Source organism: Natator depressus, chromosome 1 (assembly GCF_965152275.1).
Source record: "Natator depressus isolate rNatDep1 chromosome 1, rNatDep2.hap1, whole genome shotgun sequence".
In the NCBI taxonomy this organism is placed as follows: Eukaryota; Metazoa; Chordata; order Testudines; family Cheloniidae; genus Natator; species Natator depressus.
In genome coordinates, this window is record NC_134234.1 from 118,526,568 (window position 1) to 118,545,635 (window position 19,068).

The following is a 19,068-nucleotide window of genomic DNA, read 5'->3' on the forward strand; positions in this document are numbered from 1 at the left end:
ATTGTTTCATGTTCTCTGTGTATATAAAATCATGCTACTGTATTTTCCACTGCACGCATCCAATGAAGTGGGCTGTCGCCCACGAAAGCTTATGCTCAAAAAAATTTGTCTCTAAGGTGCGACAAGTACTCCTGTTCTTTTTTCTTTAGAGAGTAGTTTCACATAAGAAACCCAAATCATGCAAACTTCTATTCAATTTTCTGCCTGCGAGCAATCCCAATTATTCTAGTGGGACTTGCGTGTAAAGTTATGCAAGTGCTTATAATTTGCAAGATTCGGCCCTAAATTTACATACCTGTTTATTTGTAATTCTGTACAATTCTTTGAACACAGCTTCTCAAAATATTAAATTAGACAATCAAGTCATCAAATCAGTTATGAGTGTTTTTCTCCTTTAGTGCATTTTAAACAGGCCACATTAGTGCTCAAAATACCAGAAAAGAAGTTTTGAAAAGTGGGGGGAGGGAGGGGAAGCATTCTGAAACAAAACACTTTGTAATTTTTATACAATTTCAACAAAGCAAATATTGAACAAATTTCAGTGAACACTGTAAAAAATAAACACACACATGAAGCTGGCACCTGATGCTCACCTGCAAAGGTTCACTGTGGGGATTGTGTATATTTATTATAGGAGAAAAACTGCTATTTACAGGAACTCTTGCCCCAATAAAAGGGCGCAACCGATAAGGGTTCGGGACTCCAACACCAAACACCTGTTTCAAACCAGAGGAAAAAAAGAGTCTTAGTTTCTGCAACTAGTATTGTATCTAAAAAATGTGTCAATTTTAGGGAACGGACTCGGCAATTTTTCAAATAAATGCCATCAATTTAAAGTGTGCTCTAACTCTGAAAATTAATTTTAAAAAGGCATCATGGAAATCCATGTTTATTTCAGATCAAGTTGGCTCAGTGTACAACCAAGAGTATGATTTCTATACCCGTCACCTCTGCTAACTACTGACACAAACACGGAACATTGAGAGTGACGAAAGCCAGGTCAGATTGTTGATCTCTCTGGTCCGATATCTTTTCTGAGTGGTCGGTACCAGATGTTTCACAAAGGTGAAAGACATCTCATAAGGGACAGTTACAGAATAGCTGTAATTTATTCCTAAACAACTAAACTTCCTCTCTGTTCTATATAGGTTCTAATATCACACACGGTCATTGTACCTGAGCAGCAGGCTTACATGCAGAAACATGAGTATTTCTCTATATTTTTCTACCCTATCCATTTTAGCAGCAAATGTTCTTATTATCCACACAGCTAATTCTTTTTGTAAATTATGCTTTTTGTAAATTATCCTTCACTTGAATTATATTTAGTGGCAATGAGTTCCACAAGTTAATTGTGTGGTGAATAAAAAAAAAGTCCTTTAATCAGTTTTAAAATTTCTAAATTTCAATATCACCGAATCCTCCCTTGCTCTTGTACAGGGGTCTCAAACTCCCGGCCCCCATCTGCGGCCTGAGAACCTCTCCAATTTGGCCCGCGGGGCTCCAGCAATTTTGGGGCCAGGTCTCTGCCTTGGCCCCACCTGCTGCCCCCTGGTGCTCCCCCAACCCCTGAGCGATTTAAAATGGCCTGGGGCCCCGCCCACCACTGGCAGCACAGCAGAGCTGAGCGGCTTCCTGTGCACTCGCTCCACATGGCTGTCAGCCCCTCCCTGTGGCCCCGGGGCGGGGCTGTGCTTCCGCATGCTGCCCCCACCCCGAGTGCCCCTGCAGCCAATGGGAAGCTGCGGGGGGGCAGAAGCATGGGGAAGCCCCCTGGCCTGCCCCGCCTTGGAGCCCCAGTTAAGTGCCACACCCCCCGACCCCCTCCCAGAGCCTGCACCCCCACCCCCAAACTCCCTCCCAGATCTGTACACACCTCTCAGCCCCAAACTCCCTCCCAGAGCCTGTAACCCCACCCCCTCCTCCTGCCCCAACCAGAGCCTGCACCCAGCACCCAAACTCCATCCCAGAGCCTGCACCGCAGACCCCCTCCCCCACCCAAACTCCCTCCCAGAGCCCAACCTCTTACCCCTTCTGCACCCAAACTCCCTCCCAGACCCTGCACCCCAATCCCCTACCCCAGACCTCCTCCCCCACCCAAACTCCCTCCCAGAGCCTTAGGCAGGTGGGGAGCAGAGTTGCGGGGGGGGGAGGGTTCTGGGCAGCATGAATGACACTGGCCTGCTGGGATGATTTGAGGACTGGCACTGGCCCTAAGGTAAATTGAGTTTGAGACCCCTGCTCTAGTACTATAAGAAAATATACTGAGCATTTTAACTTACGTCCACCTAGCCAGCTTTGTTCTTCTCTCTCTCATTTTTTACTGTGTGACTTCAGACTAGAACCAAACTTTAAAATCTGCATATGAATTATTATATTAAATTGGCCCATTGGGCATCCAGTAAACAACAACAAAATTACTGGTGTATAACTTCTGCAGTTACTTTTTTAAAAAAAAACCATATTGTTAGGGAATTCAGTACAGATTTTCAAAAACTGGCTTAGTAACCTGGTCACAGAATCTACTTGACCACCACCATTTCTCTTTCCCACTCATTTCTCATATGCCTAACAGCACTGGTAGATTTACTAATGGCAAGTACTTAATTTACTAGTGATTTGAATTAACTTACAAGTGACCTAGAAGTTGACATCTCTATCACATTGCCAGCCTTTTGAATAATCCATCCTCCTAACTTAACAGTAAGACATCCACATTATATATGGAGGAACCTTCGTCACTCCCTAGTACATACAGAATATACAAACAATAGCTCCCCTTATATGTGAAGTTATTTAATATCTGATTCAGATACCCTTATTCTCACTGAACAGCATCCACAATATGAGTTAGGGGGTCAGATTCTTGCCCTTAATTTGTAAGCTTTCAGCACAACATCAAAGGAAAGCATTCTATTAAAAAAGTTGCCCCAATCAGGAACAGATACAAACTTGTGATAACAATGGGTAAGCTACTGCATACCTTTGTCTTCAGGAAACTTTTCAGACAGGATGCTCAGTATTAGGTTTTGATAGGGGTATTTACGTATTGCAATTTGTGAGCATAATGGTGTTTATAGGTATTAATGCTCACACTCAGGCAACAAATTCTGTGGCACTTTTCTCCATTTCTTGGCACCTCTCTAGATGGCTAAACAACACTTTTTATACCTACCACTAAACATAGTCACAAAAGATATTCACAGACCTATATGGTTATCTATTTTAAGAATGTTAAAAAGATTATTCTCGCATTTCTTCTCTTACCTGGTAAGTAAATACCCCATGATTAGAAGTGTTAATAAATAAAGTGTTCTCTACATTCCCAACTACTCTTGCAAGGAAAACTACATCAAAAGATGTGTTCCCTCCTGGAAGAATTTTCTGAAAAATAAAAGCAATGAGAAAACATTTAAGGAGGACTTTCCACCTTTCAAACAAACACTGTTGCATATTATAGTCAACAATCTCCTCCAGTGTACCTCATGGCAAACTTGACCTAAATTCTATGGAAAGGATTTTGCAGCAGACTAGAAATTCTGTGGCAGCTTCACATAAAGCAAAGGAGGTTCTAAATGGAGTTAAATGTGAATATGAATAATATAATCGATACATTACATGTTTAGTTTGATATTATAATTAAAATTTACACTACACCCTACATTTTTATGTTCAGTATCCTGCAGGAACTTTGTACCGATAACTTATAGCTGCATAATGAATGTTGTTGTGAAGAAACTAGCAATTATGACAGAACTTTTGGACGCATAGAAGGTTGTCAAAGGTTGTGCTTTTAGGGGCAGAGACCATAAAAACATTTGTGTTTGTATAGCAACTTAAGGTGCTACCCAAAATAAATAAATAAAAACAAACAGATGACTATTTCTGTTAAAGTTATTAGCAGTTAAAAAGTTCTGACATTTAACGACATTAAGTTTCAGCATTAACACTCATGGATATGAACGAGGCCATTTACTCCTGTGTTAGAATTACTGTTTCAGACAGTCTTACAACTCAGGCAGATATCACTTCATTGTTTTACATTCCATTAATGTTTTTAAAGTTTTCTTTGTAACTATACAGGCTAGAAACTCAATTTTATTTTTAAATGCAGCTCAGATCCTGCAGTATAGTTCTGGCACAAAGAGGACTCAGAAGGAAAGTCAGCAACCACAAAATGGCACAGTAAGTGGGACTATGACTAAATTAGTTAATGCATTTCTAATATCAGTCTTATTTTCTCTTCATTGTAATTTGTTTTTTCAAATCAGTTTAAGATAGCCACAATGAAAGCTATATAGTTCAAAGAATGTTTAGCTGAAATTGCACATTTAAACATTAGCAAAAAATATTAATAAGGAACAAAGCAAGATTTAAGCTATTGTATACAGTACTTCGTTAAAAAAATTAATGTATTCATATGGGTTTCTAACAGCTTAATCTAAAATGTCACTGAAATTTCTTAAAGATTTTAGTTTGAAAACACAAAGTCAATTTCATAAGGAGAAAATACTATATATCACCTGTTCATTCTACCTTTATATAGGCAAAAGAAGTTGAATGTCAGTGTTCACACAGTTGTACGATACTGCAAACTTCAGCCTTAAATCAGGACCTTAAATCCTGATAGGAGTATTCAACACTTAGAACCAAAAAACATTCCGCAACATTAAAGATTACAGTACAGGGTCTGGGCACTGATTATCAAACGGCACTTTCTGATTATCCAGCTTTGCCACTTTGGTGGTGAAACATCAGTGCATCAACTCCCACCGCCCATCTCTTAACTGACGTATTAGAATTTTAAAAAGTGTCCATGTTCATTATCTTTAAGTAGAGGGAAAAATAAAATCTATTCCCTTTTTCCTTCTGTCCTCTTCATATCATCCATCACTTTTTAAAAAACAGAAATAAAACGTTTTGAAAAAAACTCACATTAAGCATTACATGTGCCCAGTTTTTTTCATCTTTTTTAGCTTTGTCTGTCCAAAGTGTGTTAATTCTATTGTACTGTGATATTTTAATATGTTTTTAAATGGAAGGAATTTCTACAAAATTTAAGGCGGGGGGAGAAATGGTAAACCAATCTTGACAGTGTCCTTTAAATAATAAAAATGAATTGCCATTTCACTGAGAAATGAAGACAAATGAGAAATTTATTTGGCCAGATAAAGACTGGAATTACCTATTTGTAAATTAAAGATAATGCACCGTTTTCCTACCACATCCTCAAATAATCTCACTCATATCCAAAGCTACTTGATATTGTAAATAATTTCTAAAAATTAATTTTTTCTATACCTTGATTTAACTTGATTTATTGACTATTCAAATATCATAATTCTTAACACTGAGAAAGGACATCTCATGGTTAAGGACCCAAAAACAGTTATAGTTTTCTGAACACAACTAGACAAAAACAAACAAGAAAGCACACACAGATGCTAGCCCTCTTCAAATTTCTTGGTTGAGAGCCCAATGCCTGTCATCTGCTTCACAGGCCTTGGAAAAAACTGCTCTGATGGGTTAGTAATAAGTACAACTCCCTGTATATTTGTCATACTCAAGGCAACACATGTACAATCAGCAGAGCGTTGACATCCACTCTATCAAGAGTATTGTAGATCAGGTTTAAAAGAGGTAGAATGGTTTAACTAAAATGAATCAGATCTTTGGATTTAACTTTACAAAGTATGAAGTGAACATATTAAGGTATTTCTGATCTCAGTGCGACAGTTCAGACCTCACTGTTCAATTTGGCTTGTATCTGTTATAGCAATATGCTGGCTCTATATGTTTTTTCTATTAATTTTAATTTTCTAAACTGCGTTCAGCTAGGAAACAAATTCCCAATACGAAGTGTTCATTAAACAGGCTAATCGCAGTTGCTTCAAGAAAAATGCTACCTCAAATAACACAAAGATCCCTAAGGTAAACCAGAAACTTTTGGGCTACTTGTTTTTCGGAGGGTTTTTTTAAATGCACAGCATTTCTGTATCCATCTTAAAGGACTCACCTCTTGGACAGGTTCAAAGACTTCTTTTGAAATGGGTGAAAGTATGGATCTGTACGCTTTCAAAATTAAGTAAAGTGAAAGATGCTTCTGAGTACTGTACTGAACATCTAAGCAAATAGGTTAGAACTTTAAAATACAACTGTACTTGTGGACTGATATCTGATTAAAGGATACAGTAATGTATGACTTATAAAAACACCACATGGACTCAGAGCTTCACTCTGGATTACAAGAGAAGGAATGGAACCAGACAGAGTTTGTGATTCAGAGGGTCTGATTATACTCTGAAAGTGATTTGCATTATTGATAATTTAACAGTGAATCTCCCCCAGCTGCTCCTCAAGTGATATTTAAAGCAGTTTGGCTGCTCATGTAAATAGGGGCAAATTGTTTTCAGTATCTCCACAGAAGTGTCCTAGAGGCCTAGTATGATATAGGGTCTGTCAGAGTTTAAAACCATTTGACCCATCTACATTACCAGCCAAACTGTACTGACATCAATTGACACAGATCTAGAAGGGACCAGTTGACAACCATTGTCAGCAATAGGCTACTGTCCTAATTTAGACAGACTGGGGCGGGGGGGTGGGGGGAGCCTCAGACAGCAACTAGCTGACACAGAACTTCCTAAAAGGTAAGACTTAGCTAGTATTCTTTGTAACAAATCTTAGAGCACAGCTGGTACATTTTTCATAACAATCTTAATCTAGTTGTGTCTGCTTATTTACTGTTTCTAATTTTCTCCCTTATGATAAATGCATTTAAAAACTTAAAAAAAACCCACACTACCCTGGAATTGGCTGTAGAAACTATTACCACAAAAAAACTGCTGACAGCTGCCAAAAGAGTAAATTGACCGACGTTAAAAGACAAGGAAGCAGGAATGATCTAGTGGGCTTAAGGATCAGGTTAAAGGCAGAAGAGCTTCAGTGGCTCCCCCCCAAAAATACTTCAGTCTTAGTTTAATGAGTCCTAAGGATTTCAATGCAGGTTCCTTTCATGGCAAAATTAGTGACGACTTTACTGGAAAGAAATGTTTAGAATGTAAAGGAAAATAGTTTACAAACAATCAGTGGTGCAAGTAGGGCGGTACAGTCCGGTACACCGTACCAGTAAGATATTTATAGCCGGGCCGGTACGCTGTACCGTAAAGTCACAGGAGAAGCAGAACATCGGGCCACGTCCTCTGGTGCAGCTGTACCACCCCCAGCCCTTCCATGCAGCTGCGTCTCCTGGCTGGGATCTGTACAGCAGCCCCGCTGGAGGATAGGGCTGGAGGTGGTACAGCCGCTCCAGGGCTGAACAGCAGGGCTCTCCTGGGAACCGCAGCAGTGAAAGAAGCAGAATGCCAGCAGCTCCCCCGGAGTGGCTGTACTGTCCCTCATCCCGGGCCCATCCCACGCCCTGTCCTCCGGCGGGGCTGTACAGACCCCAGACAGGACTCAGGAGACGCAGCTGCATGGAAGGGCTGGGGGGCGGTACAGCCACTCTAGAGGAGTTGCCAACGTGGGGCTGTCCAGTGGGCCCATGTTCTGCTCCTTTCACTGCCGCGGTTCCGGAGAGCCCTGCAGTTGTTTTATCAGTCTTGGTAAAAGTCAAAAGGTAAAGATCAAAAGAACTGAAGAATCCACAAAGTTTTAGATATCCATAAGAAATTTTGTTTCAAGCAAGAGCTACTCATTACAAAGAGAAACAAGTTTTCACAGTCATAAGAAAAACAGGATAACTTTAAAAAGCAGAGTAACTCACCCTATTTTGAAAGAATGATGCATGAAAATGTGATGTTGTAGCAGATATTGATACTAATATAATAGTTTCTTCTGAACTAGGGTTATGTAGATAAACTTTTTCCATTTTTGGCATCCCAACTGGCCTGTCAAAAGACAAGAGAAAGGATAAAAGTCTATTCAGAATGTTTTTACTGTGTTTTATTAGATAAAATTATTATTAGGTTTCATATCACAGAAGACTGGACAAGAAATACAAATTTAAATAAAGCAGTGAAAAGAGTTCACATACATAAGTCCTCATTAAAAGCAGTATGAAGCAATACTTAAGTCTCACCTGGAAATAAGAGAAGCAGCATCTCCTTACAAGCTTGCTCTTGTTCTGTAGTTTAATTATTTATTTTATTTGCTTATACACTTTTCTGTGGTGCTCGTTGTATCTGGACACACCCTAAACCAGGGATTGGCAACCTTTCGCACGCGGCCCGCCAGGGTAAGCCCCCTGGCGGGCCAGGACAGTTTGTTTACCTGCCGTGTCCGCAGGTTTGGCCGATTGCAGCTCCCACTGGCTGTAGTTCGCCACTTCAGGCCAATAGGGGATGCAGGAAGCAGCGGCCAGCACATCCCTCGGCCTGTGTCACTTCCCGCAGCCCCCATTGGCTTGGGACAGCGAACCGCGACCAGTGGGAGCTGCGATCGGACGAATCTGCGGACGCTGCAGGTAAACAAACAGGCCTGGCCTGCTAGGGGGCTTACCCTGGCGGGCCGCGTGCGAAAGGTTGCCGATCCCTGCCCTATTAAGAATTTAACCTAAGCACCTCTGTGAAGTAAAGGGATATCACTGTTTTACAGATGGAAAACTGAGACAAAGCCATCTCTCCTTTCTTTTATAAGTCTGTAATATCAAAGCAACTTAAAGAAAAAAGGGAACACACAACACCAATCTGCAACCCTCAAATGCTGAAATTATTATTTTCATTAGATCATCATGAGCAGCCCTATCTGGGTCCTGTATTTCCTACCAGTTTACTATATTTTAGAAGCATACAAATATATACATCACTTTTGATTCAGTATTATAATATAATCTAATGTTCTTATTTGAATTTTACATCTCTAGGACAACATAGCAAAGGTTCTTAAAATAGCCTGATTTAGTTACCTGAAGTGTATCAGTGCAGAAGCTTTAGAGAGCTGAGAGACTACAAAATCCATTCCCGTGACAAAAATGATAAACTGCAAGCTTTTCAGTAACAAGTGAAATCAAATCGATAATTTGTTCTACGTAGTTTTTTACTCACTTCTTTTATTAAAGCACATATATACTGACAAAACAAGACATGCTTTGATTTCATGATTGCTTTTCAGACTTCAATGTCTCTGAAGAAATTAGTTTTATACCTCATAATACATACCATTCACATAAATCATTCGTGTGTACTTGCTCCCTAAAACTATAGTCTGTGTCTATTCAAATAGTGTACACTTTCATTACAGTAGATGCCATACAGCAATTCTAGTAAATAGTTTTATACAAATCAAAAGGGTTGAAGATCCTGGCAACCTACTTTTTGGCTAGTTACCAGTTTACTTAACGAATGCTAGTGTAATTATGCAATTGTTTCTATAACTTTTCATTTTAGGTTCCAAATGTGAAGCAGGATAATTTTGCTGACTGTCAAACAAGTGATTTACAAATACCTGAGTGGTGATAATCAATTTTCATCACAATTAAATGATCATTTAGATAACTGGAAGATGCTTCCTGTTTATGAAGTAATAAGTGTATCCTGTGCTAAGCATCCTGAAGCTAAAGGCCAAGGTGTTATCAAACAAGGATATAGTTACTAACAAGTTATTTTTATTCCACTGAAATACTATCTTCTCACTCTGCATTCTGTTTGGCTTTCTAGAAATGCAGCTATATGTAGCACCTGATAACTGAAGTTATGAATCTGGAAGAGAATCTGATGGCATCTGAAACATATAGCTGCTAGAACTGTTTTAGTGAATATGGAATTTACCCTCTTCTTTAGAGGTAAAGAGGTGGGTAAGTCCCTTGTACTGAGCCATGTTGTACATGTGGCTAAAGCAAGGGTCCTGGTTATTGGCTCAAAAGTAATTCTCAGAGATTTCCATCTGTTCACTGTGGGGCAAGGATAGGTTGTTGAGAAAAGACCTCTACTGAGAACACCTCTGGCTTCTTTTCAATCTATATCTAGTTTGGGATTCTTCAAACAAATGCAGACTTGCTTTCTGAAATTTGTAAGATTTCATTTGAATGTTAAAAGTTTAGTAATCTCAGCAGGAATTCCCATTCAGCCTTAACATCTCACCCTTCCATCTCCACTTCTTTGTGGGAAAATTGGAAGATGAGGAAGAATAGAAAGATTTTTTTGTGATTTTTGGATTCTTCATTTAGTTAGTTTCAGGAAAAGAGAAATCTAGATCCTCTAACAGGTCTGCTCTGGTTCTAGACAGAGCCTTTATGAATTCTGAGACTGTCTACAAACTTTGGCAGCTGCTGAAAGCTAGTCTAAAGGAAAGCTTCCTATGAAAAAGAGACCTAAGCAAAGGAGACTACTCTGACTTCAGTGACATGTGCAATACCCAGTTTGCCCTAAATGGAAAGGTTATCCTTTCATAATTTTGCTCACTTATCTATTATTAACAGTTCAGCTTTGGACTCCTGCCACAGCTTCATGGAAAGCAAGACGGTGGACAAGACCAAAGCACAAAAAAAACCGTGATCCCTGTTCTGCACTCAGACATACATAATGGTTGGTCTGAGCAATATGGATGAGTTACTTTTCTGACCAAGGTAAGTGAGAGAGATAAATTGAGATCAGTTGTGTCACTCTAGCATGGGAAATACAGCAGAAATTAAGAAAGAGATATCACTGCACTGTCAGAGACTGAGATTCTTAATCTTTAAGTTTTAATTAATGTAACAAGTACAAGTATTTTTATAAGGTATATCTTTGGACCAATCATTGCAGTGCATCAGCCTCTTTTCAATCGGTTTTCAAAGCTCCACAGATGGAAATACTAAGAGCAGGTCATTATCCAACCATGTCACCCAGAATGAACTGGACCAAAGTTATGGAGCAGGTCCTTAACGAACCCATTTTGAAGCACTTGGAGGAGAGGAAGGTGTTCAGGAACAGTCAACATGGATTCACCAAGGACAATTCATGCCTGACCAACCTGATTGCCTTTTATGATGAGATAAATGGCTCTGAGGATATGGGAAAAGCAGTGAATGTGATATATTTTGACTACAGCAAAGCTTTTGATATGGTCTCCCATAGTATTCTTGCCAGCAAGTTAAAAAAGTATGGATTGGATCAATGGACTATAAAGTGGATAGAAAGCTGGCTAGACTTTTGGGCTCAACAGGTAGTGAACAATGGCTTGATGTCTAATTGGAAGCCAGTATTAAGCAGAGTGCCTTAGGGGTCGGTCCCAGGGCCGGTTTTGTTCAACATCTTCATTGATGATCTGGATGATGGGATGGATTGCACCCTCAGCAAGTTTGCGGATGACACTAAGCTGTGGGGGAGAGGTAGATATGCTGGAGGGTACGGATAGGGTCCAGAGTGACCTAGACAAATTGGAGGATTGGGCCAAAAGAAATCTGATGAGGTTCAACAAGGACAAGTGCAGAGTCCTGCATTTAGGACGGAAGAATTCCATGCACTGCTACAGGCTGGGGACCGACTGGCTAAGCAGCAGTTCTGCAGAAAAGGACCTGGGGATTACAGTGGACGAGAAACTGGATATGAGACAACAGTGTGCCCTTGTTGCCAAGAAGGCTAACAGCACATTGGGCTGCATTAGTAGGAGCAATGCCAGCAGATCGAGGGAAGTGATTATTTCCATCTATTCGGCACTGGTGAGACTACATCTGGAGTATTGCATCCAGTTTTGGCCCCCCACTACAGACAGGATGTGGACAAAATTGGAGAGAGTCCAGCGGAGGCCAACGAAAATGATGAGGGGGTTGGGGCACATGATTTACGAGGAGAGGCTGAGGGAACTGGGCTTATTTGGTCTGCAGAAGAGAAGAGCGAGGGGGGATTTGATAGCAGCCTTCAATTACCAGAAGGGGGGTTCCAAAGAGGGTGGAGCTAGGCTGTTCTCAGTGGTGGCTGATGACAGAACAAGGACAGAACAAGGAACTTGACAGTCTCAAGTTGCAGTGTGGGGGGAGAAGTAGGTTGGATATTAGGAAAAACCATTTCACTAGGAGGGTGGTGAGGCACTGGAATGAGTTACCTAGGGAGGTAGTGGAATCTCCATCCGTAGAGGTTCTTAAGGCCCGGCTTGACAAAGCCCTGGCTGGGATGATTTAGTTGGGATTGGTCCTGCTTTGAGCAGGAGGTTGGACTAGATGACCTCCTGAGGTCTCTTCCAACCCTAATCTTCTATGATTCTATGATACAAGGCTTTAAATTATTGCATTATTTGACCTGCCAGCATCCCTCATTCTAAGGTAAAATAATTGACAAATACAAAACAGATTTCATCAGCTTAACATATTTAAGTTTTGATCTACCAGTAGAACTGTTTTCTAGATTAAGTTTAAACATTAACAAGCAATTCATAGATTCATAAATATTAAGATCAGAAGGGACCATTATGATCATCTAGTCTGACCTCCTGCACAACGCAGGCCACAGAATCTCACCCACCCACTCCTGCAATAAACCTCTCACCTATGTCCGAGCTATTGAAGTCCTCAAACCATGGTTTAAAGACTTCAAGGAGCAGAGAATCCTCCAGCAAGTGACCCGTGAAGTGAAGACAAAGCTGTTCTATACTCTCGTCAGAGTAAAAACTGCCTGCCAAATATTAAAACAGAGTTCACAAGCACGACAGAACTATTTGCAGTGATAAACAGAAAACAAAACAAAAACTAAAGTTAGTCTTGTAGAATATTAACCTAGGAAGAAAACATTAGGCATGGGTTGAGATGTTGCAGATGCTTTTCAACACAAGTGAGGCAAGGCAATTCCGCAGATACATTTTGCCACAGAATGAAGATTTCAGTACCATTTGAAGACTTTCATAGTCTGTCAATCATGATTTAACAACCTCAGCGAATATACTGGTAGACTGCTTTTACAAGATGAATTGTAAATTTAGTGCTTGTGAGAAAGACCAGATTGAAAGAAAATGAAAAGAAAGTCCTCTATTACATACTGTTAGAGCTACGGCAGCAGTCAATAAATCCCCTCCCTCTTCTAGAGGTATCACCCTCTACAAGTGAGAGGTTAATTTAGTACCTTTCTTCTGTTTAACCGGTGGCAATCCAACATGGTCTACATGGAGCCCCAGTGACGTAGCAACACAGTGCTTAAGAGCTAGTTATTGGGATGGGGGGGAATCCTACACTGGTGAAACAAGCATACTGGATACAATTAGGTTTTTAAAACCAAATTCACTAAGTATCTCAACTGGTAAAATACATGAAATTTCACACTTAAAAAGATCAGGGTTTTCATTCGATACAACATCTACTTGCTTGCCTGAGTCCAAACTGGGACAGTCTGGTGGGCCGTATTATGAAGCCAGCTATGGTGGTGAGACACTAGATTGATACTAGGCTAGGACTATAACAGGGTTTAAAAGAGAACTGGATAAATTCATGGAGGTTAAATCCATTAATGGCTATTAGCCAGGATGGGTAAGGAGTGGTGTCCCTAGCCTCTGTTTATCAGAGGGTGGAGATGGATGGCAAGAGAGAGATCACTTGATCATTACCTGTTAGGTTCACTCCTTCTGGGGCACCTGGCATTGGCCACTGTCAGTAGACAGGATACTGGGCTGGATGGACTTTTGGTCTGACCCAGTATTGCCATTCTTGGGTTCTTAAGATACGGAAGGGACTAACTACCATATGGAAAAATGACACCAGAGAGGCTGACACTAGATTCCTGGCCAGGAAGAATTGGTTCTCTTTATTAGGAAAGTCTTAACTCCTGAAAGGCATCACTAGGCATGATAGACTGGGCCTGTTCTGGAAGCTGGGAAAAGGAATCTCAGCGTATGCCATAGAGACAGTGCTGAGACAAGAATAAGGAGCTGGGATATGTTTGGTACATGCCACAGGTACAGTGATGAGAGGAGGGAAAGGAGAACACCCATTGAGATGAATGGGGCAGTTCAGCTTCTCAGGGATAGTATTTCAAGGTATAATCATCTCCATGGGGTATTTCTCACAGGCATGTTCTCATCTGAATGAGATGAATGGGCCAGTTTACACCTCTGCAAGCCTCCTATGCTGCAGAGGTGTGTGCAGAGCCCCTTCTCACTACAGTAGGCCCCCAATATGGGATGGAGGCTGTGGGGCTACGCTCCTCTTCCCCTTTTACCTCCAGCTCATACATGTGCTACTTACAGCGCAGGACTACCACTTTTTCTCCTCCCCAAGACTTTTCCAGCCCTACCAGGAGCATGAAGAGACCACCACCAAACAGGACCTAGTTATCTCTAACAAAATCTACTATTTTCCACATCATGTCCAACACAATTCTATATCATCATTCCTCTGATGTCTGTACTGTCTGCAGGGAGTAGCTATACTGTATACAGGTAGCAGTTGTAGCAATGTTTCAGAGCTCACAATGCCATTTGAGGAGAGGTGGAGCTGCACCTAGATGAAATCAGGAATGCTTATTTCCTGGACTGTTTATATGCAGGAATTCTAAGTAGATGATCTCACCTTTTACCTCTAAAATCTAAGACTGTTTTTCTTTTTTAAAAGGTCAATAGCGTTTCAGGGCTTCTAAAATGGATGTCACCGTCACCTCCAAAGGCTGACATTCTACTAGGTATGTCAAGACAGGGAATGTAAGAGTGCTTCATGCCATTCTAATATTTGTGGAGTTCTTGAGGCCACTGAGAATATACATCTGCACTAGCATTTAGACACTGCTATGCACTCTCTCCATTCTCTAGCTACACCGTTCCTCTGGAAAGTTCTAGCAGTCTACTGGCAGAACACAAACCTTAGTCAGGATAATCAAACGTGATCCTCCTAAGCAAGACAATGCCTACAAGTTTCCCCCATGCTACTATTGTGCCCTTTTTCCCCACTGTCCTCCACATGCTTGGGAACGATACAGTCCTCTGATCTGACAGAGGCAGGTGGAGAACACTCAGAAACCAGAGTTAAGATTTTGTGGGAGACATTACCTTAACTCTGCTTTCAGAGGTTTCAGTTTAGCCCCCTCGATGTTTTGAAAGGGTATGAAGCAGCACTAAGCAAGTTTTTTTGGCAGTGAATGTAAGTATTTCATAGGCCCTGATTCTGAAGGGCATGATGTACAAGGGTGCTCAAACCAGGTTGGTTATTAATAGCTTGATTAGTTTCTCAAAGTTACTCTAGCAGGATTTATGGAAGCCTCTGATTTATACATTTAAAGCCCACAAATATGTTTGTTAGAATTGTGGCACAAATTAGGAGGAGAAGGAAATGCAAAATTGATGAACACCACTATCCTATCTTGGTCCGCTCGGACTAAATACTTCATAATTTGTAACACCATAAGCTACTCCTTTTTAGGACAAGCCAAACTAAGGACAGAATGTCAGATTTAAAATCTATTTTAAAGTTAGCTATCAAGTGTTATTAAGTTGTGTTGACATCTTAAGACTATCAAGTATATACGTATTAAGGCTTTACTGAAAAATTAAACCTACCAAGAGAAGAAACTACTTGTGAGTAACTGGGTGCCCAAATTTAAATTAGTTTTTGAACTTTCTGTTCTGGATTTAATATTCATGAAATACACCATACAGCGAGCCCTGAAGACTGAAGTTCTCTGTTTGCCCATAAAGCAGGCATGGGCATGCAATATTAGTCATTCTGACCTAACGTGCCTCAACCTTACTCTAGGTAACCCAGCTGCAGGAGTCCTATCTTGCAGGCCTTCCTCAAGTAAAACACTCAAAGGCAAAAGTAGTTTTGCCTGACTAAAGCATGGAGGATCATGTCAGTGGTTTTCAACTTTTTCTAGAAGAGGACCCCCCCAAGAACTACCCTTCTATTTAGCAATGTGGGAAATCTGATGCATTAAGGGGGTGGATGTGCAAGGAGTGCAGCACAGTTCAGGTTAGTGGTGGTGTTTGTTATATTTTTTAAATCACTATAGTAAATGTTGCATCAAGGACACCTGCACTGAATTAAAACCGTAACAGAGCATTTCTAAATCAATAAGGACAATATTTGAAGAATGTGCTCTACTTCAACAAATTATGGAACAAACAACTTTATCACATGGCTTCTCTGTAAGTACTATAAAAAAACACAGTATTCTACATGAACGAAGCATTATATTTATAAGCAGGTTTTTTTTGGAAATGCTCCAAGCAGAGAGCATGATGAAATGCAATAAAGATAAATGATTTCTTTCTTTGGTATACCTTGCAATCATCTACAGATTGGGTACTACGAATGTCCTGTTTTAAGTGTTCTATAACTTCAAGGAAATATTCCAATGATTCATAGTAAGGATGATTTCAACCATTCCTCTAAACCTCTGGAAAAGTATTTTTATTTTTGTTTTTTGTTTTTTTGCATTTTAAACTAGTAAATGGTTCTTACCAGGCAGGAATTTTGAAGCTCCATAATCCTTTATGCTAGACTGCATGGGTTCTCAAACTTCATTGCACTGCGGCCCTCTTCTGACAACAAATATTACTACACAACCCCAGGAGGGGGGACCGAAGGGCTAAGCCCCCGCCCACCTGTTGCCCCAAGTGGAGGGGCCAAAACCCAAGCGCAACTGCCTGTGGTGGTGGGGGGGGAGGGGGGACGGAGCAAAGCCAAAGCCCATCAGCTTCATATCCGGGCAGGGGGCCTGTAACCTGAGCCCTGCTGCCCAGGGCTGAAGCCCTTGTGCTTTGGACCTGGGTGGTGGGGCTTGTGCTTCAGGTCTGGCCCCGGGTCCCAGCAAATCTAACACCAGCCCTGGTGACCCCATTCAAATGGGGTCCTGACCCACAGTTTGAGAACTGCTGTGCTAGAGAAAGAGATATGAAAACTCATGTATAGACAGACAAATATTCAGCAGGATTCTGTTACAAAGTATTTGGTTGTAAGTAAAAAGAAGTTTTAAAAAAACAAAACAAACCCCAGACACTTAAAATAAAATGGTTTATCAGCACATCAGCATGCAAGAGATACTCAGCTGACAGCCATTAGCTTTATTATTCATCAGGCATTTTACAGACCAAAAAAAAAAATCCTGCTCAATGCTGAGCTGGTGTAGAGAGAATGTGTGAACTTAAGCAGCCCTCAAGTTGTTCTTAGTTTGGACAGTAAACAGTTGATCAAGAAGCCACAAAGGTTCCTTCCAGATCACCTGTGAGATGCCACGGATGATACGGCCCTCCGATTACAGTTTGTATTTTTGTTGCAATGTCTTTCCTTCACGAAAGAAATTGTGTTTGGTATATTATGTTGTGTGCCATCTTCTCACTGCCTCAATTTCTTCCGGTTTCAGAGTAACAGCCGCGTTAGTCTGTATTTGCAAAAAGAAAAGGAGTACTTGTGGCACCTTAGAGACTAACCAATTTATTTGAGCATAAGCTTTCGTGAGCTACAGCTCACTTCATCCGAATTTATAAAAGCCAGGGCTGGCATTAAAGGGTAGCAAGCAGGGCAATTGCCTGGGGCCCATGCCACAGGGGGCCCCACAAAGCTAAGCTGCTCAAGCTTCAGCTTGAGGCCTGGGTGGTGGGGCTTTGATTTTCTGCCCTGGGCCCCAGTGAGTCTGATGCAGGTCCTGCTTGGTGGACCCCCTAAAACCTCCTTATGGGCCCTGGACTCCTGGTTGAGAACTGCTGCACTAGAGCACACTCCCTTCCAGAGCCTGGAATGGAACCCAGGATTCTGAGTCTCACCATTCCTCTGCTGTCAGCAAGTATGTGAAACCCACTGGCAAGGTGTATATCTCATCCCCCTCAAATGATGGTCCATATAGAGGATGACAACCTACTACTGCTAGCAATTACTATGTTAGCTCAAACAGTAGAAGTCTGAGGTGGATCAAAGGTTCCAGCTCTGCTGATGACCCATGTGGAGGTCGTTATGTGACAATGTAATTTGTTTTTTTCAGTTTAAAAAAAAAAAAACCCTAGGAAATAGCACACAAAAAACTACATTAAAAGATTAAGGCTGCAAAGTCAAGCACTTAAAAGTTAAGTGAGAACCACCCATTATGTGCAGTGAAAAAGGCAGGAGCGCTAAGAAAAAAAATGTGATCATGTAATTAAGACTAGCATAATGAATACACAGGAGGGGGACAAATTAAGTTTATGCAGACAGTCTTAATTTTGGCATTCCCCAGTTTGAGTGCTTGACTTTGCTACCTTAATGGTTTTTAAACATAGTTTGTGTGTGTTTAATAGCAGTATAAGGTGTTCATTGTTTTCTGACTGTTGTCTACCATACTGTTACAAGTTTCAATGCCCTAGGAATTCATGATTTATCCCATGCTACCCCAAATACTTGGGAGAAGCTCTCTGTAAACATCTGCAAAGCCATCTCATTATTCTCTTTCAAATCCCTCAAAACTCTCCTTTGCTGTGATGCTACAAAAAAAACCTTGACAGGGGTTAGGCCACTAGTGTACAGAGCCACTGACTATCATGCTGACCAATATTGTCTCCTTATACTCTGTCTATCCATTTTAGGTCTCTTGCCTTAGATTATAAGCGTACTGGGGCAGGGGATGTCTTTCTGTGCTGTGTTTGTACGATGAGGTTCTGATCCATGACTAGGCCCCTACGCCCTATGGCAAAAACAACAGATACCACTGATTACAAGAGATGTCACATTTGGGCAGAAATTGTGTGCCTCAACTTATTACCTGAATAGTGCATTGAGAACTGCATAGAACATAAAAGACTGCTACAACACTTTACAGAAGGTAATGACAGATCTATTTCTTGTCTCTGTCTGGCAGAAGGGAAGAATGATACACTGAGTGGGTTGGTACAGAATTAAACAATAATAATTCTGACAAGATTAACTTCAATTTATTATTTAAACCCATATTGTATTAAGTGAGAATAAAGTATTTATGCAAAAAAGGATATTCTGAGTTCAAATAAATACTTTCACAAAGCTTATTAACAGCACAAGTCTTCTTGATAAAATTGATTATACTCTATCTACAAATAACATTTCAAAGACGTGCATACGAAGAATGGATTCTAGTGCAATATTTTAAAAATGTACTTTGTACATATGTTCAAGTCTGTGCATTTAATCTTCTATGCATGACCCCAGGGAAGTCAGGTGAGACTCTGGTC

The 19,068-nt window shown here is 40.8% G+C and overlaps 1 protein-coding gene across 1 annotated transcript in view; it reads right to left on the minus strand.

Moving 5' to 3' along the window:
• Nucleotides 1-19,068, minus strand: part of TMEM131 (transmembrane protein 131) — a 180,455-nt gene that overhangs the window by 65,226 nt on the left and 96,161 nt on the right. Inside the window, exons 5-7 of the mRNA XM_074965351.1 lie at nucleotides 7,766-7,889; nucleotides 3,268-3,384; nucleotides 594-716 (exon numbers count right to left, since the gene is read on the minus strand). Of these exons, the coding sequence (XP_074821452.1) occupies nucleotides 594-716; nucleotides 3,268-3,384; nucleotides 7,766-7,889 (364 nt within the window). The remainder of the gene's footprint in view (nucleotides 1-593; nucleotides 717-3,267; nucleotides 3,385-7,765; nucleotides 7,890-19,068) is intronic.